The sequence below is a fragment of the Taudactylus pleione genome, unplaced genomic scaffold, assembly GCF_031769625.1.
Source record: "Taudactylus pleione unplaced genomic scaffold, aTauple2 ptg000279l, whole genome shotgun sequence".
In the NCBI taxonomy this organism is placed as follows: domain Eukaryota; kingdom Metazoa; phylum Chordata; class Amphibia; order Anura; family Myobatrachidae; genus Taudactylus; species Taudactylus pleione.
This window is the reverse complement of record NW_028284681.1, coordinates 2159866-2185342: the sequence shown is the minus strand read 5'-3', so window position 1 is coordinate 2185342 and position 25477 is coordinate 2159866. Positions and strand designations below refer to the sequence as shown.

Below are 25477 nucleotides of genomic sequence, written 5' to 3'. Positions count from 1 at the left end.
GAATTAGTTACTGTGGTTCAGTGTAGTAATTAAAATGTTGCCCAATTGCAGTGTTAGTAAATGAGCTATAGAGCCATACTTTCATGACAGAAAAAGGCATCTTGGTGCAAGAGTGACACACTGCACACACATTAATTGAACTTGTGGCCCTGTTCACTTAGGGCATTATGCAAGCAGTTATGCCTCTCTATCTGATTGTTACTTGCCTGTCCTGTGTTTACAGGTGCGTGTGATTCTTTTTCTAAGTAGTTGCAGGGTGATGCATGGTGGGGGATCCAGTAGAGCTGGGCTCAGATGTGGTGGTTGGGGGAGCGGGGTGCAGTGGCATAAGTTCATCCTAGATGCCCGGAGGCAAGTTATAATTGGTGCCCACCGTTACAACCGGGCACTGTAATGTAGCATTTCGAATGCAGATGCACCTGCAGTTGCACACAGAATATAGGCATGCCCAGTGGCGTATTCAAGGGGGGGGGGTTGGGGGGGGCTCCCAGGCACATGCCCAACAACCCCCCCACCCCCCCTGTCGTTTAGGAGTTTTGTTTCTTTTACTTGAATTAAAGCTGCACAGCCGCCATGAGGATGAGGCTGCTGCTGTCAGCCTTCCCTGGGCCGTGCAGCTACTGCTCTGATTGACTGGGTGCAGCGCCTGCCGGCATGCAATAAAGTTGGGGTTTTTCTCGTGTTTTTTTTTAAAAAAGACCCGACGCGCATTACATACTTACGTCACGTGCACCACTGAAGAGAGGAGAGGACAGAGTAGTCGCTTCCGCTTGCCTTGAGCAGCAACGAGGTATGGGGGGTGCACAGAAGGGGGCCTGCTGGGGAGTGGGGACATAAAAAGCTGGGCCTGCTGATGAGTGGGGACTTAAAAGGGGGCTGGCTGAACAGTAGGGACATAGAAGGAGGGCTGCTGAGGAGTGAGGACATAAAAGGCTGGGGCAGGCTGGGGAGTAGGGACATAGAAGGGAGCTGCTGGGGCTGATTGGGGACATAAAAGGAGGGCTGCTGAGGAGTGAGGACATAAAAGGCTGGGGCCGGCTGGGGAGTAGGGACATAGAAGGGAGCTGCTGGGGCTGATTGGGGACATAGAAGGAAGGCTGCTGAGGAGTGGAGACATAAAAGGCTGGGCAGTGGGGACATAGAAGGAGGGCTGCTGAGGAGTGGACTGCTGAGGAGTGGATACATAAAAGGCTGGGGAGTGGGGACATAGATGGAGGGCTGCTGAGGAGTTGAGACATAAAAGGCTGGGGCTGGATGACAAGTGGGTATATAGAAGGGGGCTGCTGGGGCTGGCTGAGGATCGAGGACATGGAGGGCTGCTGGGGATTGAAAACAAAAGGCTGGGGCTGGCCCTGGACACGGGGGCGCTGCTGGGGCTGGCTGAGGATATAGGAGGGCTGCTGGGGATTGGAAACAAAAGGATGGGGCTGTTGGGGAGTGGGGGCATAGAAGGGGCTCTGCTGGGGCTGGCTCTGGACACGGGGGCGCTGCTGGGGCTGGCTCTGGACACAGAACGGGGGTTGCTGGCTAAACTGAAGGGGGCTGGCTGGGCATATAGAAGGGAAGCTGCTTGGGCTAGCTCTGGACACAAAAGTGGGGCTGCTGAAGCTGGCTCTGGACAGATAAGGGGGGTTTATGGGTCTGGGGACACAAGAGGGGCTGCTGGGCTTGGCTGCAGACTTAGAAGAGTTGCTGTTGGGGCTGGGACTGTCTTGGGACACAAAAGGGGGGCTGCTGGAGCTGGGGACACAGAGGGTGGGCTAGCTGAGGACACAGAAAGGGGCAGGGGACTGGCTGGGGACACAGAAGGAGGGGTGCTGGCTCTGGACACAGAAGGGGGGCTTCTGGGTGTGGAAACAGAAGGGGGCTGCTGTAGCTGAGGACGCAGAAGGGGGACTGCTGGCGATAGGGACACAGAGGGGGAATTGCTGGGGATGGAGACCGAAGTGGGGCTGCTGGAGCTTGGGACAGAAGGGGGCTGGCTGCAGGGCTGGAGTTGCAGAAACACAGGGGGGCTGCCCTGCATTTATTACACTTATAACACAATCGAAGCAGCTCCGCCTCCCTTAGCTCCCCTCTTCCTCAGCAGTGTCATGTCAGGGCAGGCTGCTGTGGGTGATACTGCGGGGGAGTTAGTTTGAAGTAAGCAGCTTGCCGGTGCTGCCCATGGCGATGTGAGGTGAATATTGAGGAATGGGTTAGGGTGCTGTGATGTGGTGAATAATGAAGGAAGGTGGGGGTGTGTACTGTGATATGATGATGGGGGAGAGTGCATTGAAGTGGGGAAATGCTGTGAGAGGAGAACATTGAAGGGGAGGAGAAGGTGCTGTGTCCAGACCTGCCTACTGACTTTTGCCCTGTCACCCACATCATCTGCCCCACATACACTCACCCTATCACCTACCAGACCTGTCCCCGCACACTTATCCTGTTGCCTACCATACCCATCTCCGCATACTCATCATGTCATCCACCAGACCTGTATCCAAAGACTCTCTGACCCTGCCAAACTCCAGACCTGTGTCGTCCATGGCTTCTGCTACTAACAGGTTAGGTCAGTCATCTGTGAGGGGGCTGGGTGTATTATTTTTTTTCCTGTGGGGGCCAATATGTGTGTTTTATTCCTGTGGGACCAATTTTTTTTCCTATGGGGGCAAGTCTGTTTGGTTTTTTTTCCCTGTGGAAGCCAATATAGTAAAAGTATTAATTATGGATCTAGTTGGATGGGGGCCCTCAAAAATGTCACACACAGGGTGCTAGTGAGTGGGGAGTGCCGTGAGGTGGACAATGGATGGGCCGAGGGGGTGCTGTGAGGTGTTTGCTCACCAAGAGCTGCGGCGGGCCCTGGTAATGGGGCGTGGCCACGGCCCCTTTGGGGAAAAAATCTAAAAAGATTTTCAGCATCGCTGGCGATGGGGGGGGTGCTCTGAGCGCCCTCAGCCCGGGCCAAAGCCAGAGGGGGCGCGATCAGTGTGATCGCTCCTCTCACAGGCACAGGAGACTGCTGTGGCTGCTGCTCAAGAAGCCCAGGCAATTTGTACCCGCTCCCCCCCTCTCGGCGCCCCTGGGGGCAGTAAGGGAGTCCATGAGTGAGCTGTGAGGGGTCAGTGTTTGGAAGGAACTGGCAGTGAGACAGCTATGAAAGGGGCAATCAGGGAGATATGCAAGGGTAATGAGACAACAATGAAGGGGACAATTAGAACGCTATGGAGGGGGGAGTAATATAGATATGGGCAGGGAGAGTGCAATGAGAAAGATCCATGCATCCTAACGTTTTATGTTTGTTGGCAGTTGCAGATTCAGGGGGAGGGATCTAAATTATTTGACACTTTAAAATGCAGGTATTTATTCTCTCTCTTTTCCAGACAGGTCTGAGACTTTCCAAGATTGCAGCTGCATACACACACACAACGATTTTTTGAACGATTACCTTTAAACAATATTGTTTAACTATAATAGTTTGAAAAAATCGTTCACTTTCTGAGTCAAACGATGAACGATTATCGTTCATGCGCGTTCACGTGTGTAGTTTGTAGTTCAGTCAGACTTGTCAACCCAATGATTTTCATTAAGGGAATATGCAAAAATCGTTTGTAGTTCAAAAAAATCGTTCATTACACTTTAAAAAAATCTGACAGAAAATCGTTGGTAACAAAATCGTTGTGTGTGTATGCCACTTTTTAAACAACTACCAATGGAGCTTAGACCAACAGCTGTCAGGTAGGACATAAATTGCCTTGGCCTTGGTTATTGTATGTTTTCCGTTTCCTCAGCGTGATAAATATGAGGACATGACTCGTGTGTATGGCATCCTCTGTGAGGCCACGCCCCTTACAATGAGGACACATCCACTTTTCCAGGAACATGCGCACCCTCTGGCGTGCGCAAAACACCACCTGTCCCACACCTTCCCCTATTGTGGTGCCCCCCCTGTCAGTTTGTTCTGGATCCACCCCTGGGCCTGCCACAGATCATTTTAATCAGCAGAAGCTCCTATGCATCCTATTTGCATTGCTGTGCGAAAAAGACATGTGAAGGGCAAAATTTGCACAAAAAGATGCTCGGCGCTACAGAGTCACTCTGCGCTCATGTTTTATGTGTTAGATGTATGTGGACACATCTGTATGCATTAGTCACAGATAAGATTGTGACCTGTATGGTGCAATTAGCATGAGACTCAGAGTCCTCCTGATGGAGGCGAAAACCACCTGATGTGGGGTGGGTAACCCTCCTGATCCCCCTGATGGAAGGGAAAACCACCTGATGTGGTGGCTTTAAGGAGTTTAAATCAAGATACTGTAAGACTGCCACTGTGGTGGGACTACAAATCACAAAATGCTGCCAACTGCATCACAGGCCAGGAAGTTGCTCGACCAAAGATCTGCCCCCAGACTCAGTTGCTGGTGCCCCAGACCCCCGCCTCCCATGCCCTCTTGCCCACAGCTCCGTTCGCTGCATTCTTGTTAAAATTGCGTTGACTTCCTGGAAGATCTGCAGCCGCGCTTATCCTCGGACCTCCCACTTAGGACTCTGCTGCACGGGTCCACGGCTAGGGCTGCCGCCAGGGAGGAGTGGTACGGAGCGTTGTGGGTGTGGGGGGGCGCTGGGACTACTGCAAGGGTCCATGGCTAGGGCTGTCAAAAGAGAGGCGTGGGATGGGGAGTTATTGGTGAAGGGATGCGCCGGGACTGCTGCATGGGTCCAAGCCGAGGATTGGGCTGCTGCCAGGGAGGAGTGAGACAGAGAGTTGTGGGTGAGGGGGGCGCCGGACGTGTCACACTGACATAAGAAGCTGCTGCGGAGCAGCGACGCCAATGAGTAGGGACAGGCTATAGATAGATGGAGGCGGCAGCTGATGGTCTGACACACAGAGCTCTCTACTAGTGTATGGTGGCTTCTCAGGTGCCCGGGAAGAAGTGCCATGTATTGGGCGGCCATGACGGTACACTCCGGGTTCATAGTTACAGCCTCAAGTGGGGTGAATATATTGTGGGTAAGGGAGGAGGAGCCCCTTCAGTGCTGGAGCCCGGCTGCAGGCGCCTCCATTGTCTCTCATAGTTCCGCCCCTGGGGGGGTGGCGTCACAAGGGGAGTGCGGGGGGTTTAGTCCGCACCCGGGTGTCACCTGCCGAGGGTGACTCAGTGCAGACTCAGTGACAGGAGCCAGGTGCTGCACTGTAGTATTCAGTGCAGCGCTCGGCTCCTAACATTGTGAGGGAGCCGGCACTGCAACCACAACGCAGTCTGCACCCCCCTACCAGTAGAACTTAAACAACGGGAACACGGGGGTTCGTGCCGTGAGACCACGCCCCCTCTTGCACAAACAGCGCCCCGCCCTGCCCCGGGCGTCACCACGATACGCCACTGGGTGGTATCCAGGGCCAGGGTTTGGTGACCGTTCATTTTCCTGCGTGCTTGGTAGGCCACCTGTTGGTTGTAGAGGGAGAGGGGCTGCGAGCAGAGCCTGATTGCCTGGCTGGCCATATTTTGCCCAACCTGGATGTAGCTCTGCAGTATGCACATTTTGTCCTTTCAATGTGAAAAAAAGTCTATTCTAGCTTGCCTATATCACAGGTAGCCCCGCATGTGCACATTGGGCACATCCGGGCACATTGCAGGGACGCGCTCCTTTCGGAGCCCCTGTCCCTGTGGGTGCCGGATGATACATCCCTGCACTATGATGGCGTCTTGCAATGCGATCATGGGTGGTAATATTATGCCCAGATTGCATTGCAAATGTGATCATTATTAAATGGACTAAAGGTTGGTATCCATTAGGCGTTCACTCGTTCAGTCCAGGTACATCCATCATCCCCGTACATGCTGAACCTGACGGGATGGTCAGGTTAACCAGCATGTATGGGCGATGATAGATGGCAAAAACAACCAGCATTGATTTGCGGGCAATTGCATGATAACGACGTCAAATCGCCTAGTGGATACCCGCCTTTAGTTTACTGAAAAATGGAAGCCATGATCCCCAACATGCTATTGCAGAGGTAGGCAACCTGTGGGGCACTCCAACTGCTGTGGAGCTACACATCCCAGCATGCCCTGAAAGTTTTAATATGATGTCACAACAAAAATATGGCAGGGCATGGTGGAATGTGTAATCCACAGCAGCTGGAGTGCCTCATGTTGCCTATTCTATTGCATACTTGTCGCTACCCATCCATTTTTAATTTTCTATTTTCAATAAATTTAATTCACATTCAGAGAATTCTACTGGCTTGGAATATTTGTTTTGTCCATCCTTTGATATTATGCTAATTATTTTAGATATAATAGTATGAAAGCCAGTGCCGCAGCCACTGGGAGGGGAAGCAGCCACCAATCCCAGCATCCAATGAATAGATCAACAGGCAGTCAGTATATGTGTGTGACCCCGGCTTTGAGACGCTGCCTGTGCTGCTCACCTCATGTCCAGGTATTCAAGGGAGGGGGTGAGCAGTGGATAAGTAAGGGGTGGATTGATCTGCAAAGCACAGCCATATGTGGCTGGTCCCTGGGGAGGGGTCAACCACCATGAACAAATCATGTCGGTTGCAGCCATTAGTATGCCAGAGCCGACTGGGTAGGATGGGTCACATATTTAAAAAAAAGAAAAGAAAAAGAAATTGTTTGCAGTGGCCCCAAAATTGTCCGGCTCATCGGGAAAACACCCTGTGAGGTCTATGGCCAATCTGCCCCTGATTATAGCTGTACGTATGATTATAAGTGATTGTGCACGAAAACGTAAGATCATGTTACCAGGACCGGGTCTACAAAAAGAATGTAATAAACTGGAATGTGTTAACATAAAACATGTGTAAACAAATCCCTATAATGCAGACAGTACATCTATAAAAATAAATAAATAAACAACCCAGACTGCATTGAGACGTTTTAACCTTTGTTCCTTTCACAGCAAGAGCTGCTTGATCTGAATGTCCTATTCTCTAGGGGAGTTATTTTTAGATTCAGCTTTAGCCACAAAGCTGATTTTCTTCACATATATTAAAATTTATTTATAACGTCTGCATACATTTCAATATATTTAATGTGCCTGCAATGCCCTTGGCATCTAAAATAGACTGGATGCCTGCGGTCAAGATGTACAAATGTCCCAGAAGACTTCCTATTGTAACACCATGAGAGCTTATGCCCAGGTATTCATGGAAGCTTGGAGAGAGAGAAAATTGTAAGAGATAAAGTACCAACCAATCAAGTCCTAATTTTTCAAACACAGCCTGTAAAGTGATGGGAGCTGATTGGTTGGTACCAGTGGCGGATCTAGAGAGTGGTGGGCCCAAGTGCAAGAATATGCTTTGGGCCCCACTATGCAGTGCCCTCAGCAGTGCCACTTATACTTTGTCCTCAGTAGTGGTCCCTCTATGCAGTGGTCCCCCTTATGCATTGCCCCCAGTAGTAGTCGCCCCTTATACAGTGCCTCCAGTAGTGGCCCCCCTACATTTATAAGACAAACACACACACAAAAACACAATTACCTGAATCCCCGCTCTTGTGTCTGCCGGCGTCCGCTCCTCTGTCCTCCCGCTCTGCGCGTCATCCACGGAAGGTGGAGCTCATGAGTGAGCTCCAGCCCGGCTCCCTCCGTGGACACAGCAGCCAATAAGAGCCTGTTTGACTCTCATTGGCTGCTATAACAAACACACAGTCGCCGCTGGAGGCGGTGTGTTTATTACTATGTAGTGCGGACTGCTCTCACTGCAGTCCGCACTACACTTAAATACTGTGGGGCCCAGGGGACATTGGCGGTGGGTGCAGTGGCGCTGTTGGATGCAGGCGGCTATGGGCCCCTGCACCACAGTGAGCTCCGGTGCAAGGCACCAGCTGCACCGCCGCTAGTTCCGCCATTGGTTGGTACTTTATCTTTCACAATTTTATCTCTCTCCAACCTTTCATGAATACTGAATTATTTTCTTGCATCCTTTCCAGAAATGGGTAGAATTAAGCAGTCCTCATATTCAGAGTCTACCTGAGCGTCATAAAACTTCAAACATGATGAAACAGTTTGGCTTGTCCCTTAGCGTATGACCAATGGATATAATAACACTTAAAAAGATTTTCGTAGATAAATATATTTGCATTTACTTTTTATATTTAGAGGATAATTTTTTATTTTTTTTACTACTGATTAATTAAGCAGTAAAGAATTTTATTTTATTCCTTTGTAGTATAGATGTATTATTTGCTTCCCCCGTCTTTTGACAAGAAGTATTACTTATGCTGGGCATACACTATACAATTATCTGTCAGATATCTGTCCAATCTGGCTGGTTAGAATTAAAACCTGGTAATGTATGGGAGCAAATGACAATCGAACATTTGCTCACAAACACGGAAAACAGACAAAAATGGATGTTCAGCCAAATTGGTTAAATAAAACAAATTTAACCAATTTGAACAATCGTTTTTGTCTGTTTTCCAGTGTTTAAAACCATATAATCGATTGTCATTAGCTCCCATACATTATCAGATTTTCATTACAACCAGCCAGATAGGACAGATATCTGACTGATAATTGCATAGTGTATGCCCAGCATTAATGCCATTGGCATATTATGCAAATAACGGTTAGCAGACAAATTTAAGAGCTACTTAATAGGTTTGTAAAGTTTTCGTCAGGTTCTCCTTTTCAAAGAGGAATGAAAAAATATACACTTTCTCAGTTTTCAAAAGTAAAATGAAAAACATTATTTGTAGCTTTAAATACATTGAGATTTTAAAGTGCTGGATATTTTTAAGGCGATGTGTAGCTGTCTATCAATCACTATAAAATGTAATCCCTATAATCACAACATTGTTGTAGATATCCTTAAACGGTCTGCAATGACCAAGGCAGGCAATTTGTGTTTTAATGCAGACTGAATCCATATAATAATACAGACAGAGACTTGGAATAATAGCAATTTTGCATTAAAATCCTAATGCAGTTTCTGATAACTATCCATGGGGTACTCTATCCATGTCTCAGAGTAGCAATTTACCATTGTTGTCCTCTTTCTGTAAATAAATTGAAAGAAAATTATTTATATTTAAAATACATATAAACAGACCTGTTGGGATCCTTGGAATTTGCGAGTCAGCTAGTTTGTCTCCAATTCTCAGTATGTTCCTCTCCAATCTCCCAGGTTTCATGAGACAGTAGGGGTAGATTTCTACTAACATCACTTCACTAGCACCAATTTGAGATGTACAGAAGTGTATGGCAGGGCCGTAGTAAGGGCCTGATTTAATAAGAAGTGATATGCTTATTCTTACTAATAATATTAAATAGTGCGGCAACCAAACAGATCCTAAGTCCTTTTACAGGCTGTGGAGCTCATTCAGACCCACTCGCTAAGATGCATACTCTCGCTGCTGCCGATGGTGTGCAGTGTGTATGCATTGTGCGCATGCGTATCATCGCAGTGCGCATGTGCATATAGTAGCGAAAGTTCACAATGCATTCACTTGCAGCGCATAGACAACCCAGCAGAGTGAGTGACAGGGGAAGCCGTTTGTAGGTGGTAACGGGCTGGCCATTAAAAAACGGGGGAGTGGAGGTACAAACGCAGGTGTGCCTGAGCATCTCAACAGCGTTTTAGAGGTGTGCATAATTATAAGACAGCATCATAGTACACATCACCTGGCTTGTTTTTACACTGACGTGCTTGCAGCAGGGTATAGTCAACCTCAAGCGCTGCAATAGCATCCGATTGTTACCCGATGTATCAATGGTTGCATACACTTCCTGGACATGACGTGAACAAGTGGGCATCTTAAAACAGGCTGGTGGGTGTCTGTATACACTATGTGATCGCTCTCTAAGAAATATTGTGCGTGCTAATGCATTGCTGTGCGATAGCACTGCCTACGCAATTTGCATACACATCGTGCGAGTGGCTCTGAATCAGGCCCTGTGTTTGCAAAATGACATGAGCTGATTGGTTGCAGCACCATCTAAGATTAATAACAAGTGACAAGTAAAGCAAGCCCTAAAGGTGGTGCTGCTGTCGCCGCGGGCGTGATGCCATGGGGGAAGCATGGCCGCTGCCTGAGCTCGCCTTGCCATACTAGTCAGACCACCATGCCTAAACAAATTGCCGAATGCTGGCCGCAATGGCTAGAGCAGCCTGTCTGGCTGTCTCTGGCCCCCTTCCTCCACTAAATCACTGCGCAGCCACAGCATCAGCATTATAGTAACACGCTAGATGAGACCTCATGACGTTTCCTTTCCCACCCATGAAGAGTGGCCTAAAAGGAGGAGCTGTGCTCCGCCCAGCTGAGTCCCCTTGCCCGCAAAAAAAAAAAGAATGAGGACAAAACAGTGGAGAATGGAGGAACAGTTTAAAGCTGGCCACACACTAGACCAACTTACATCCAACCAGCCAACTAGTTGATTGGTTGGAATGAAAATCTGGTAAGGTATGGGAGTAAATGACAATCAGCATTTTGCTCCCAAACGCCGGGAAATGAACAAAAACTGTTGTTTGAACAAATTGTTTAGATCAAACATTTAACAAACTTGTCTGACCGACCATTTTCATCTGTTTTGTGGCATTTAGGAGCAAATTGCTGATCATCATTTACTCCCATACATTACCAGCTTTTCATTCCAACCAATCAACTAGTTGGATGGTTGGATGAAAGTTGGTCTAGTGTGTGGCCATCTTAAGGCAGAGGTTCCCAAACTTGGTCCTCAAAGCACCGTAACAGTTCTGGTTTTAAGGGTATCCATGCTTGGACACAGGTGACTTAATTAGTACATCAGTCAATTTGATTTAACCACCTGTGCTCAAACATGGATATCTCTAAAGCATTAACTGATGGGGTGCCTTGAGGACTGCGTTTGGGAACCTCTGGTTTCAGTGAAGAGGGGAGGTTGTGGGGGTGTTTTGGGACAGGTGCCACACATTAATTAAATAAATAAGAGGGTGCAGTAGGCAGAAATTATTTATATTATTAATATATAATGGGGGTGGGTGGCCAGAAGTCATATATAATTAAAATATAATATATAAGGGGGGCAGGGGCTTACAATTAATTACATTTATTATATAAGGGGAGGAGACAAGTGGTTAAGTTGACATTAATTTAATATATTATTTATTTGGCATTAGTTAAATATATAAGGGGGCTGGTGGCATAGATTAATTACATATATTATATGGGGGGGTACGGTGGGATACATTAACTATTAAATGTTTTATATAGGGGGTGGGCAGGTGACCATGGAGCATACATGTATTAAATATATAAGAGGGATGGCCAGGGGGCGCAAATTCATAAAATTTCTATATAATGTGTGTTACTACTTTTTATTTTCCTCTGGTATTTGCAATCAAACCAGCCAGTAACTGACTCTCTGGCTCACATATCATATGTAAGTGACACATGTTTATTTGTGTCATCAGGACGGAATGGGATTGAAATACTGGCAGCTCAATCCCGTCAGTGACAGGCCAACAGATGAAGATCCCAACGGTCGGTGGTAAGTATGCTATCCCCCCCCCCCCAACCTAACCCTCCTGGGGGGGTGCCTAACCCAGGGGCATAACTATACCTACAGGGACCCCATAGCAAAAAATTTTATGGGTCCCCCTCTCAGCCCGCGGCCCCCAATCTTGTCCCGCTCTTGCCCCCCCCCCAGTCTGAGGCCCCCTCGCACCCCGCACCCCGGCTTACCTGATCCATGGTCGCGCTGTGCAGGGCAGACCCACCTTACCTCCCGGTCGGCTCCATCTCACTGACTGATGTTGGGAGGAGGTGGCCACACCTTCTCCCAGTATCAGCCAATGGGGAGAGCCGGAGCTGACTGGGAAGACGCGACCACGGAGCGGGGGTGCACGCAACCAAGGAGCAGGTAAGTGCAGTAGACGGGAGTGAGGAGACTGATAGGGGAGTGAGTAGGGTGTGGAGGGAAGGGCGGCGGACAGCGGCCTGGCACTGTAGGTGCAGGGGGAAGGCCGGGCCCCAGGTTATGCCATCAGACTCCAGCAGATGCCCCTTGTATGCCATCAGACCCCTCCAGATGCCCATTATGTGTCATCAGGCCCTTCTAGAGGCATCGGTATGAAATACAGACAGTGAAAGACCGGCGCTTCTAATTCCGACAGGTAAGTATTTTCCTATTCACTAACCTCCCCCCCCCTAACCCTAACCCTCCCTTAGGGGTGCCTAACTCTAACCTCCCCCTCAAGTACCTAACCCCCCCTGTAAGTGCCTAAACCTACCCCCTCCCCTTCCCTACAGCCTAAACCTAAGTCTCTCAGGGGGTGCCTAACCCTAACTTCCCCCAGGGGGTGCCTAACCCTAACCTACCACTTCCCCTAACCTAACCCCCCCCCCCCCACGCAGCTGTCCGCGCCCGGCTTACCTTCAATCGGGATGGTGGGCGTCGGGCTCCCGGTATAGGTAAAATGACAGGCATTGGGATTTGAAGGCCTGTCATTAGACCCTTGCCGTGATTAGCGAGTCCTGTTCCAAGATGGCCACCAAGCTTACTACTGAGCATATGCAGTGGCATCTTGACATTACTGAGTGCTGTGTAGAGTGACTTGGTGGGAGAGAAAAGTCCCCTACTTAGCTACTATGAGAGACCTGGTTAATTCCTTCATATAAAGCTGTTCCAGCATCCCTACTCAACTACCCGTTTACAGCATACACTCGCTGGCTGGTGAGCTATATAGAACCCAGCTCCATTACCAGTGGCCATGTAACAGTGGGTACAGCTGTACCTAATATCAGGCTCGGACTGGGCCACCGGGGTTTCGGGTATTTCCCCGGTGAGCCCCACTGATTTTAGGCCATGCCCCTTTCTAAGAGGGAGCAGGGCTTAGCGGACTGTGGTCAGGGGGGGAGGATTGCTTCTCAGCCAGGGGCAGCTGTAGGTACGGGCTGATAGGCTGTCTCTCGGGGCCTCCAGCAACCAAATGCCGGCTGTACTACTGATAAAGAAGACCCCGGACCCGTGGCCTTGCTTGAGCATGACTGCAGACACTTGGTGGGATGAGGGCGGGACCACTTGCAGGGGCGGAGTCACAGCAAGAGAAGACCTGAGGAAAACGGGTTAGTGCTAGAGGTGTCAGGGGGGATACAGCGCGATCTGTAAGGGGGTGGGCTGTGTGGGGAATAGGGTGATTTGTGGAAGGGAGACAGTGTGATCTGTGAGGGGGGAGGCTGCATGAGGGGCCAGTGTGATCCTCGAGAGGGGGGGCTGCAGTGTGAGGGGGCTGTGTGATCTGTGAGGGGGATGGTAGCTGCTGTGTGAATGGCCAGTATGATCTGTAATGGGGGGGCTGCTGTGTGAGGAGCCAGTATGATCTGTGAGGGGGGGCTGCTGTGTGAGGGGCCAGTGTGATCTGTAATGGGGGGTGCTGCTGTGTGAGGGGACAGTGTGATCTGTGAGGGTGAGGCTACTGTATGAGGGACCAGTGTGATCTGTGAGGGTGGGGCTGCTGTATGAGGGGCCAGTGTAATTTGTGAAGGTGGGGCTGCTGTATGAGGGGCCAGTGTAATCTGTGGGGGTGGGGCTGCTGTGTGAGGGGACAGGGCGATCTGTGAGGGGGGCTGCTGTGTGAGGGGCCAGTGTGAGCTGTAAGGGGGGGCTGCTGTGATGGGCCGGTGTGATCTTTTACGGGGGACCTGTGTGAGGGGACAGTGTGATCTATGAGGGGGGAGCTGTGCGAGGGGCCAGTGTGATCTGTGTGAGGAGGGGGCTGCTGTGTGATGTGACAGTGTGATCTGTGTGAGGGGAGAGTGCGATCTGTGACGGGGGGCTGCTGTGTGAGGGGATAGTGCGATCTGTGAGGGGCCAGTGTGATCTGCGAGAGGGGGGCTGCTGTGTGAGGGTCCATTGTGATGTGTGAGGGGACAGTGCGATCTGTGTGAGGGGACAGTGCGATCTGTGTGTTGGGGGGCTGCTGTGTGAGGGGACAGTGTGATCTGTGTGAGGGGGGTTGCTGTGTGAGGGGCCAGTGTGATCTGTGAGGGGGGCTGCTGTGGGAGGGGACAGTGCAATCTGTGGGGGAGCTGTGCGGGGGATAGTGTGATCTGTGAGGGAGGGCTGCTCTGTGAGGGACCAGTGTGATCTGTGAGGGGGGGAGGGTGCTGTGTTAGGGGGACTGGGTAATTTGTGAGGGGGTCTGCGTGAAAGGACAGTGTGATCTCTGGGGAGGTTGTGTAAGGGGACAGTGCGATCTGTGAGTGAAGCTGCGTGAAAGGACAGTGTGATCTCGGCAGGGGGGGGTCTGGGTAAGGGAAAGTGTGATCTGTGAAAGGACAGTGGGGGAGATGTATTATAGCGGCACATATCGTGCTGCTATAACGCTTCCTGCTTCGCCTCTTTACCGAGGTGAAGCAGGAAGCACTACCATATGAACATCTCATCTACTGGAGTGGGGGAGTGAAAAAAACCCCCACCGGCGATCCCCAACTGAGCACAGAGCGGATGAGCCTAGTGCTGTTTTGCTGTGTCTCTCTTTCTCCCGGCTCCACTGACCATGTGCGGGATCTCGCAAGCATCGCAAAATCCCATGTACAGCCCCTGGAACTGGCAGCCGCCGCACCAGGGACAGTGCTGTCCCTGCTGTGGTGGTAGGGCAACGCCAGCTGCAGCTGTCGATTATTGACAGCTGCAGCTGTCGGAACGGTCAGGCGAACTGGCCGTTCATACATTGCCCATGTTATTGGTGCTATCTTGTAGATAGCAACGCCGATAACGATGGGCGCATAGCAACAAACAAAATGTGATCTGCAGCGGGTTAGAAGTTTTTCAGCGGGCCCCTAACATTGCATTCCCCTGGTGGGCCCTTCTTGTCCCAGTCCGACACTGCCTACTATACTTCAATAAACCAACACTACTGGTTAAGTAACTAGGTTGTTTGTAGCTTGAGTCATCTGCTGGTATATGCCTATATAACTCTGCAATATCAACACCTGCACACACATAATTTCAAATGGTTATGTGCCATCAGACCCCTCCAGATGTTCAGAAGCAGTCTGAGATCAAGTGCCAAGCCTGAACTAAGATTAAAGACCAAATGTAATAGAGTGAGAGTTTAGAAAATGTGAGAGAAAACTGTCACATTTTTAAACTCAGCCAAAGTAATAAAGGACAACAGCCAGCCAGCCCTTATGGACAGGACAACAGCCAGCCAGCCCCTATGGACAGGACAACAGCCAGCCCCTATCGACAACAGCCAGCCCCTGACAAGTGACAACAGTAACCAGCCCCTATACACAGCAACCACAGCCCCCTCCTACCTCTTCACTCTCCACAGCACGAATGAAAATGGCGGCGATCGCAGGACCTTTTATAGAATCCAAAACCCGCGAGAATCCGACAGCTGGATGATGACATTTTGCCTCGTTTTGAGATCCGAGTCAGGCGGGAAAACCCGAGCCGACTCGGATCTCGGCTCGGATCGCTAAGTTCGGGAGAGATCCGAACCCGCTCATCTCTAATTTTCTATAGCCAACTCTACTTGAAACAAGTATCAAGTATCAACTCTTCTTACTTCAGCCAGTGGCTGCGCCAACTATCAGTTCTTCAGCCAGTGGCTGCACCAATTATCAAGTATCAACTCTTCTTACTTCAGCCAGTGGCTGCATCAACTATCAAGCTTTTCTCCAACAGGAACTATGGGGGAGATGTATGATGTGGTGCTATGTGCTTGAGCGCACGTTATGTGCTGGAGAAACCGTTTCCTCGAAGATGTGATGACCGTGGTGTGTGCCAAATGGCGGAGGCGCTGTGCTGATACTAGCATTAGTGTAAAGTAGCAGGCGCGACTATGGCAAAAGACGCTAACGTGGGCGCAGCAGCACCCCACTTAGAATCAGCACCACTATACCCATATGCCAATTCATTAAAGGCGATGACCGATAATTAAATTGCCACAAGAGAATACAAAATGAGACATTTCATCCAATTTTGCCTGTTGAAGTTTAGTGGATGTATACATTTCAATCAATATACTCGTATAGTCAGTGGAATGGACTTTCTCAGTCATACTGTATGCTAGCATCCAGTGTACGTGAAAATACAACTAAATTATTCACTGGGGGCAATTCATTAAATTCATTAAATAAATTAAATTGTCACCAGAGAATACAAAATGAGACATTTCTTTTCATGCTGATACAATGGAGGTCAGTCTGAAATGGATCCAATGCTGATATTTACGTGGTTGGCGATTTTTTTTCTATGACGGCACGTGTGTCTAAATCCCTAAAAAGTCCCAAGACGCGTGCATCCTATGGTGTGTGCACACAATCACAGGACCAATTGTGCCTCAAGCACTCTGGGATGTATTGTGCGTTCCTGAGTGGTGGCTGTGCAGAAGCAAGGAGATATTCATTCTTATGGGCATGTTATGGGAGTGTTGCGGGCATGTTGCAGTAGTGTTTTCTGACTCAGACACTTAATTGCATACATTGGAGGCCTACTCTGACGGAGATTCTGCACTTAGCATGGGGCTGGGGCAAGTCTGGTTGCGACTGAGGCCGCTCAAAATGGGCGCCCCAGCCCTTTCCGTAATCAGATACATGGCTGTATACCAGAGGAAGGGCTGATACTAGCATTAGCGTAAAGTAGCAGGCGCGACTATGGTAAAAGATGGTAATGTGGGCGCAGCAGCACCCCACTTAGAATCGGCTACACTATACCCATATATCAATAATGTTTTTGATTCCTTTAAAATATAAATATTTAAAATTCTCTTCTGTGGGTTGCTGACATTCTTGTGCCTATCAATATTGGGGATGGGTACGGGATTATTATTATTATTATTTATATGGCGCCACAAATGTTCCGCAGCGCCTTACAAAGTACATAAACAAGTTGTAGACAAGTGACTTACAGAACAATACAATACAGGACCAGGACATGGATAATATATATTGCTACATTAGCGACCATAACACCCAGATAAGCAACAGAGCATAAGCAAACAAGTGTTAGGTGCCCTAGTGGTGAGCAAGTAGTAGATGAAACTAAAGTCGGGAGAAGCACAAGAGGGTAGAGGGCCCTGCTCGTTAGGGATGTGCGGCGGAACATTTTTGCCGGACTTGGATTTGGTTCTAATTCGTCGTCCGGATTTGGATTTGCCAAACTGCGGTGACTGGCTTTGGATTTGGATTTGGATTTTTTTACAAAAATTTACAAAAAAAGCTAAAATCACATAAATTGGTTTTTTTTTCTTCCTAGAGTATTATTAACCTCAATAACATTAATTTCCAATCAATTTAGACCATATCACAGCTTATAATATTGTTTTCAACATTATCGGCCAAAGGTTGCAGTGAGCTGACTGGTTACTAAGCGACAAAGCAGTAGCACAACGACACAGACACCACAGTATAAAGCACATCTATGACACATTGCCACACAGCAGTGGCAGAAATGAAAAGTAGTGCACCCACCCAGTGGGGTACGGCCAGCAGAATCACAGTACTTGTTTACAAAGTGGGCTACGGCCCTAGGAGTCACAGTGCACAATCTTATTCACATTACACCGCACATAGGGCCTGATTCAGAGCCGTTCGCTATTTGTGGTCGTTCGTTCAAAAACAAGGGGTGGCTATTCAAATGATCCGTTCGCAAATTGCAGTCTGTTCCCACCTCTAAGTCTGAACGAGCGAGCAAAACATACGCTCGTTTATTTGATAAAAACGCCCCCTGGCCGCACGCACCATACGTCATGTCCGCTATTTATTAGATTAATCGAGTACATCGTACAGCGTATGAACTGCTCGCTATTCTTGTGGTTGGTGTTTTCAACCGCTATTTTGCGAGCAGTTCTGAGTTAAAAAAAAACAAGTGACGTGGTCAATGACGCTGCTGTATTAATTATGCACTCCCTTAAAACGCCCGTTTTGACCTTTAAGCACGCCTGCGTTCGGATCTCCACTCCCCGTTTTCAAGCACCTTCCCCTGTTACCACCCACATACGCCTCATTCTGTCATTCAAAATAGCAGGCCCTCGCTATATTGCGTACCAACGATTTTCGGCCGCACTGACTGGTACGCGCATGCGTACTAAAAACCGTACGCATGCGCAGATGTGCGAACATCGCTCGGAACGAGCGTACTGCCGCTAGCGAGTGGCTCTGAATGAGGGCCATAGTGCCCCTGATTCACATTACACCATAAAGTAGTGTCTCTTATTTATGTTATGACACACAGTAGTGCCCCTTTTACACAATGCCCACAGTAGTGACCCTTTTGCACAATGCCCACAGTAGTGCACCCTTTACACAATGCCCACAGTAGTGACCCTTATACACAAAGCCCACAGTAGTAATGCCCCCTTATACAATGCCCACAGTAGTAGTGCCACTTATACAATGCCCCCAGCAATAGTGTCCCTTACACAATGCCCCCAGCAGTGGTGTCCCTTACACAATGCCCCCAGCAGTGGTGCCCCCTATGCAGTCCCCTTAGTAGTAGGGCCCCCTATACAGTGTCCCTAGTAGTAGTATGCCCCCAGTAGTATGCCCCCCATTAGCAGGCCCCCAGTAGTATGCCCCCATAAGCAAGCCCCCTGTAGTATGTCCCCCCAGTAGCAGGCACACTGTAGTATGCTCCCCCCCCCAGTAGTAGGCCCCTCCATTAGCAGGCCCCCATACACACATAAAAAAAAACTTACCTGTATCCCCGCTCCAGACGAGGAGGGAGCCGTAAGACGGAGCTCATGAGTGAGCTCCAGCCGGCTCCCTCCGTGCATCAGCCAATGAGAGTCTGTGTGACTCTCATTGGCTGCTGTAACAAACACACAGCTGCCGCTGGCGGCTGTGTGTTTGTTCTGTGTAGGGCAGACCGCTATCACAGAGGTCTGCCCTACACTCGAGGAGCCCTGATGTCGGATTCTCTAATGAGAATCCGACATGAGGCGGCCGCCGTTCGGCCCCGAACGGGGATCCGAGTCAGGCGGGGAACACCCGAACAGGGTTCGGGTGGACTCGGATCCCCTATGTTCGGAGCGGTTCGGATTCCACAGAATCCGAACCGCTCATCTCTACTGCTCGTAAGAGCTTACATTCTGAAATAGGTGTTAGGATACCGACACCTGTTGGTTGGTATCCTAACCAGGGCCGGATTAAGGGGGGCGACAGGGGCGGTCGTCCCTGGGCCCCCACACACAGAGGGCCCCCGCACTACTGCATGCAGCAGCACATTCAGTGCTGCTGCATCAGCTTGGGGCAGGGTGGTAGTGTGGACGGCACATAAGTGCCGTCCGCACTACACAGCACAAACACACAGCCGTCGGCAGCTGTGTGTTTGTTTTAGGAGCCGATGAGAGTCAGACAGACTCTCATCGGCTGATGCGCTGCGGCTCACTGCCGGAGCCTCCATTTTTCCTGGCTCCCGCAGTGGCTGATGGGAGAGACGTCGACGTCTCTCCCATCATGTAGAGCGGGCTGGCCCGGGAGGACGCCGGATGGAGGAGCAGATGCCGGAGCGGGGATTGAGGTAAGTGGAGATTTATTTTTTTCCTGTGTGTGTGTGTGTCTGGCCGGCCGGGGGGGGACAGCTACTACTAATGGCACTGCGGGGGGGAGGGGACTACTCCTAAGGGCACTGCTGGGGAGGGAACGGACTACTACTAAGGGCACTGCTGCGGAGGGGATGGACTACTACTAAGGGCACTGCTGGGGATACTACTGGGGGACACTGCATCGAGGGGGTGAGTACTACTAGGGGCACTGCTGGGGATACTACTGGGGGCACTGCACACTGCTGGGACCACTACTGGGGGACACAGCATAGAGGGGGGATCACTACTAGGGGTACTCCTGGGGGGACTACTGTTGAGGGGGGACTGCTACTGGGGGCACGGCTGGGCTGGGCTCGGCTCTGTGTGGCTTGAAGGGGGCCCCCGCAACTTAGTTGCCCTGGGGCCCCCACAAGCCTTAATCCGGTCCTGGTCCTAACCCTCGCCCTCTCTCTACCCTAACCCTCCCTCCCCGGTGCCTAAACTCCCCGGTGCCTAAACCTAACCTCCTAGTGCCTAAACCTAACCCTCCTCCCTTAGTGCCTAACCCTCCCCCTAACACCGTTACTTACCTTTGGGATTCCGGTGGTCGGGATGCCAGCGCCAGCATTCTGACCGCCGGAATCCCATCTGCCGGGATATTGAACGTATCCCCAATATTGTACTCGTATATAAGACAGATACATTAAAAGGGTTATTAATGGCTTTCTCATTACAGGTTGAGTCTCCCATATCCAAAATACTTGGGACCGGGGGTATTTTGGATAACGGAATATTCCGTATTTTGGAATAATTGCATATCATAATGAAATATCTTGGGAATGGGACCCAAATCTAAACACAGAATACATTTATGTTATATACACCTTATACACACAACCTGCAGGTAATTTTATACAATATTTTCAATAATTTTGTGGCTCAAGCAAAGTTTGTGTACATACATGAAATGCATTTATGTTTCATATACACCTTATACACACAGCCTGAAGGTAATTTTATACAATATTTTTAAGTTTGTGTACATTGAACCATCAAAAATCAAAGGTTTCATTATCACAGTCATGCCAAAATAATTCCGTATTTCGGAATATTTGGATATGGGAGACTCAACCTGTACCAAAACCGACATTTTTGTAGAAATAATTTTATACTCTGCAAAATGTTAACTACGTCACACTCACACAAGCCCACACAGATTGAGCCCCCACAGAGCATAATACCCAATAATTGAAATAGGTCCAACATGTTTTTTTTATTCATGCTCTGAGAGGTGACTAAGCCTGACACCATTGGGAATGCTGCTCTGTTTTCTCTAAATTAGTAAACCTAATTGGGGACATACATGAAAACCGGTGCATAGGTAAAGTGGATATAAGCACACATAGCAACCAACCAGAGTGTAAAGGGGCCCATACATCTGTGGCGGATTACCGCAATTCCCCGTTCTCTCAACGTCAGGGACGGGAGATCGGGTAATTCAACATGTTGAAAAATCTCGATTCCCTGATCTGAAATATGTCGGAATGGGCGAGTTGGGGATTTTTTACATGTTGATCGGGTTGGCGTCGGCAGAACGGGGAATCGCGGCTCAGGTCTAGTTGTGCTTAGAAAATTAAACCTCGCTCTATTTGGAAATGCTTTATGTACTTTTCCTGTCTATGCAGAGCTTTTTGATGGTGTGACAAAAGACTTCCCCACAAGCTGTAAAAAATACACATACATAATGGAAAATAAACTCAATTTATCTGCAACATTATTTTGTCATTGCATGGATAGTAAAATATACAGGTATACATATAAATATGAAGCTAGCCCTGGCCTTTGCCTTATTTAGGTAAACGTGAGCACATAGATGATCACAATCCACACAATTATACCAGCTGTATTCTAATGTAATAGCATTTGCAATAATTAGATTTCAGACATGATTGCTGTATACTACATGCATGATCATAGGGCATTTAAGACTTACAAGTTATTTTTGACACTTATGAGTTATGAAGTTTGTTATTTTTGTATGTGTGTTTTTCATACCCCTGTGTAAATGACGCAGGATATATGGGTCTATGCTGCTTTCTGTAGTTGTCAATACTTTGGCTTGGGATTACTCTCTTCATTACGGGGTTTTAAATGAAACACTACAAAATTGTTATCGCCTTTGTCAGCGGATGCTGAAAAGAGGTTTAATAATTGTTAACAGATTTTGGGGTCTATTTACTAAGCAGTGGTAGGAGACAGCGTGAAAAGTGGTAAGAAAGTGATAAGGTGCCAGCCAATCAGCTCCCAACTGTCATCTCACAGGCTGTGTTTGAAAAATGACAGTTGGGAGCTGCTTGGCTGGCACCTTATCACTTCCTTATCACTTTTCACTCTTGTCTCCTACCACTGCTTAGTAAATAGACCCCTTTGTTTTTACAATTAGCCTTATGGAGTGACTGGCAATATTCCCAAGACTAAGGGCAGTATTCAATTTGAGGCGAAGACCCGTTAACACGTCATTTTCGCCTGTTTTTATTATCCCCGTATTCAATTTCAAAGACTTTTCGCCGGTGCGAAAAGTCTTTGTAAAAAAACGGTGATAACTTCTCCCCACACAATAGGTGGCGAAAAAAAGTGCAGAATTGGGGTCTAGGGGTGCAGGCTTAAAAAAAATAGCCTGCACCCCTGGGAATGGCCCCTAAAATTAATGTGTCAAAAAAAAGTTTAAAAACAAATTCTGGACACCCCAAAAAACTTACTTGAATTTTGGGGTTAAAAATAAAAAATATGGGGGTCAAAATCCCAAAGTAGCAAAATAGATTCCAGAGGGGTTCCCAAGTATGCGGCAGGTGTTTTCTTCATTGCGGGTAGTAGTGGCAGGTGCATTTTTGAAGAATTTAAAAAATGCACCTTAGGGACTTAAAAATATGCTTGCACCCATTTTAATGTAACACCAAATTTGATGCAACTAGTTTCTTTTGCAAAAAAAAAACAACTAAGTGCTATTCTTCACCCCTTCTTCACAGGCAGATTTATGCACCTGCCGCTGCTATTTAAAAACCCTACTTACCTTCAGCAGGCCAAAACGGGGGTACCCATAGTGATCCCCCATGTCAGGACATCATTAGGGGGGGTCCCTGGATGATTTCCTGAAAATATGCTGATTTTTTTCCATACTCCTGCCGGGTCCAAATTCCGCACCTTCTGGAATTGAATACAGGGATAAGCGGGCACACACCCAATACTTCATCCCCGTCAAAATCTTCGAAGTGGTGCGAAAGGCCTGGACTTTTCGCTCCAAATTGAATACCCCCCCAAAGACAGCTCTCACCTTAGTAAATTTACCCCTGTGACTTAATTCTTAGTTTTGCTAAGGGATGTTTTGTTTTGCTGGTCAATAAGATGTTGTACACATATAGGAGTTAGATGTGGTTTCACTATCTATGTAATGGCAATAGTGCAAAGTCCTGTACCTTATGCTCCAACTAATGGGACTGTGTACCGTGACAAAATCCAGGCCTTTGTAGCTTGTGGCAGATCCTGCTGTTATATCAAATAACGCAGGATACAAGAACAATTATACTCCCTAAAATCCAGGAAGCAACAGCAAAGCAAATGGTCAGCTGTGACTGTGTAGCACAGTGGATATGAGCAGAACTACACCTGTAGAATAATTAGTTTAATTTGGGATTGCTAGCCTGAACACCTTTCTGCATGTTATAATTGCATATTACAGCTACCTCCAACAAACAGATAAAATATCACTGATACCACAAGCAGGAGACTTGTTTGATAAGTAATTATTTGATATTATTTGGAGTAAATATAGAATAATACTGGTGATAAAGGAGTGGGTGGTGGGTTCATATCATCATTTGCTATCACAAACTGTTGTGGTCATGAATAGTGGAAAATGTTATAATACAGAAGACAAATGGAATAAAAATAGAGCACATGTTCAGTACACTCAGGGTGTATAAGAGGCATTGGCTTGGCACTGTCAGTGAAGGTGAAGGGAAGTTGGTGACACAGTTCTTGACACAATCAATGTTGGTTGTAAGGGATTCAAGATTGTTAATCAGCAAGGCAGGCAGTTAGCTCATGGCAGAAACAGTAGCACAAAAGACTGAGTATAAGGGTACATGGCACAAGACTAACAAGGATAATGCCTAATAGATGCCCAGTCATCATAAGGTAGACACCAAGGGGCAGTGAACTAATATACACGAGGCACAAGAAACCTAGCAGGATGCGAGGCACAGGCCTGCAGGGGCTGCAGCAGTGAGGAACACAGGAATCAGGTAGCCATGCTAGACTAGATGAGATCTTCACCCTCAGGATGTCTAGTACTGGCATATGTTCATCGGGGCCTGCAGGCTCCTCTGAGACCTCCATAATAGTGATGACTAGACATTCAGAGGAGTTAGGACACAGGTTCCCAGGACTCAAAAGAACCTCAGGTGCCACGCTGCAACTGCGTTTGTGGATCCATTCATGACAGCTGAGTTTGGATAATAGGCCACTGTCATCTGGTAGAAGCTGCAGGTCCTCAGGCAGTGGGGTTTCTTGTCGGCAAAATGGACAACACAGTGTAGCTGGTGGGGTTTGACTCCAGTTGGAAGACATCTTTCTGAGGCAGCGAGCACACATGCGGTGATCACACCCTAGAACTTTTGGTCGATGTTGCCTTGTATCAAAGCCATTATAACATATCTTGCACTCCAGCTCCAAAGGGCCCAGAAGTGGCTCCAATGAATCATCACTGCTGGTCATTCTTAAGAATAAAGAGGGGCAACACAGGGTAGTGATAAAGGACAAGCCCTGGAAATACAAAGAATATGAGAATCTGAGATGGAATAAAATTTTAAGAAAATAGAACTGCTTTTTCTTAGAATATTGGCACAAAAAAATAAATAAAATAATGGTGTATATATGCCTTTGGGTACGTCACTAGACCCTTCTGCATTGTAAACACTCCCACATCCACTAAGCCACCTCATGCATGCTCTTCTCTAACCCTGATCCACCTACGACAGATGATCCGAGTGAGGGGGTTTTGTTCTAGTGAGGGAGGGAGCTGTCACCTACCTCCTGAGTTGTCAGCAGTAATCTGTGCTCATAGAGGGAGAGAATCAGAGGGAGATGAAGTCAGGAATTAGGGGACAGAGAAATGGTAAGAAGGAGACAGTGATAACGGGAGTAATAGGTATTGAGGGAGGATGGAGAGTGTTACGTAGAACGATGCAGCTCAGCTCTGTATCAAGCCAATATGGAATAAGCCCAGTGGTTGTCATGGAAACAGAGAGAAGGGACATAGCTATCTAATCGCACTGCAGTATCTGCGGCCAGAAACAGAGGATCGACATACAGTATACAGTGACCTAAATACACAAATCTATTACCCTTTATTTCCGATATCTAATTATACATTGCTAACATTATTATAATCAAGTGCACATTAACATACAGAATGTTTATATAACCAATACAATGTGTGCTTACAGTGATTGCAGCACCACAGTGAGATAAATTAGTCATTCCATTAAAACGTACTGTCTCACATGCACAAAGTTTTGGATTTTCTCTGATGAACATTCTCATCTGTTAACTTGTTGAATGCCTATTGCCATAATATTAAAGAAATATATATAAAATAAGAAATATTGATGACCCTACATAAGGTATTCATTAATAAACAGAACAGTTTCAGCATTTTATGTCAACCAGTGTTAGTTTTTATTAAGGTATTCTAGCGTATTTTCTATTTATATATTTTTTTATTGTGATACATAGGGGTCTATTCATTATGTTAATCATAAGGGTCCGAGCAGACCCCAATAAATAACATTCCTATTTGCGGCAAGCGCTGGAGCAATTCATCATTGCTCTGGAGCAGAGACAGCTGATCTGAAAGCCAGCTGTCTCCCCAAACGTTTTCACTGCTACGAAAGGAGCAGTGAAACTTAGCACTGCCGAGTCTGACTCGGCATTGCTAGTGCGCCTGTGAGAACTAGA

General features: G+C 48.0%; 1 protein-coding gene across 1 annotated transcript; it reads right to left on the bottom strand.

The window, feature by feature from the left end:
* Positions 1-21863: 21863 nt before the first annotated feature.
* Positions 21864-24671, bottom strand: LOC148512640 (E3 ubiquitin-protein ligase RNF182-like). The gene is made up of 2 exons (XM_088481948.1): positions 24551-24671; positions 21864-24283 (listed from the first exon to the last, which is right to left on the bottom strand). Exon 2 carries the CDS (start codon positions 24233-24235, stop codon positions 23537-23539), a length of 699 nt encoding a protein of 232 aa, XP_088338074.1. The 5' UTR covers positions 24236-24283; positions 24551-24671; the 3' UTR covers positions 21864-23536.
* Between the last annotated feature and the right edge of the window lie 806 nt (positions 24672-25477).

Bases quoted from the DNA above. Each gene is read 5' to 3' on its own strand.
- LOC148512640 (XM_088481948.1), bottom strand. From the start codon at position 24,235: ATGACCAGCAGTGATGATTCATTGGAGCCACTTCTGGGCCCTTTGGAG.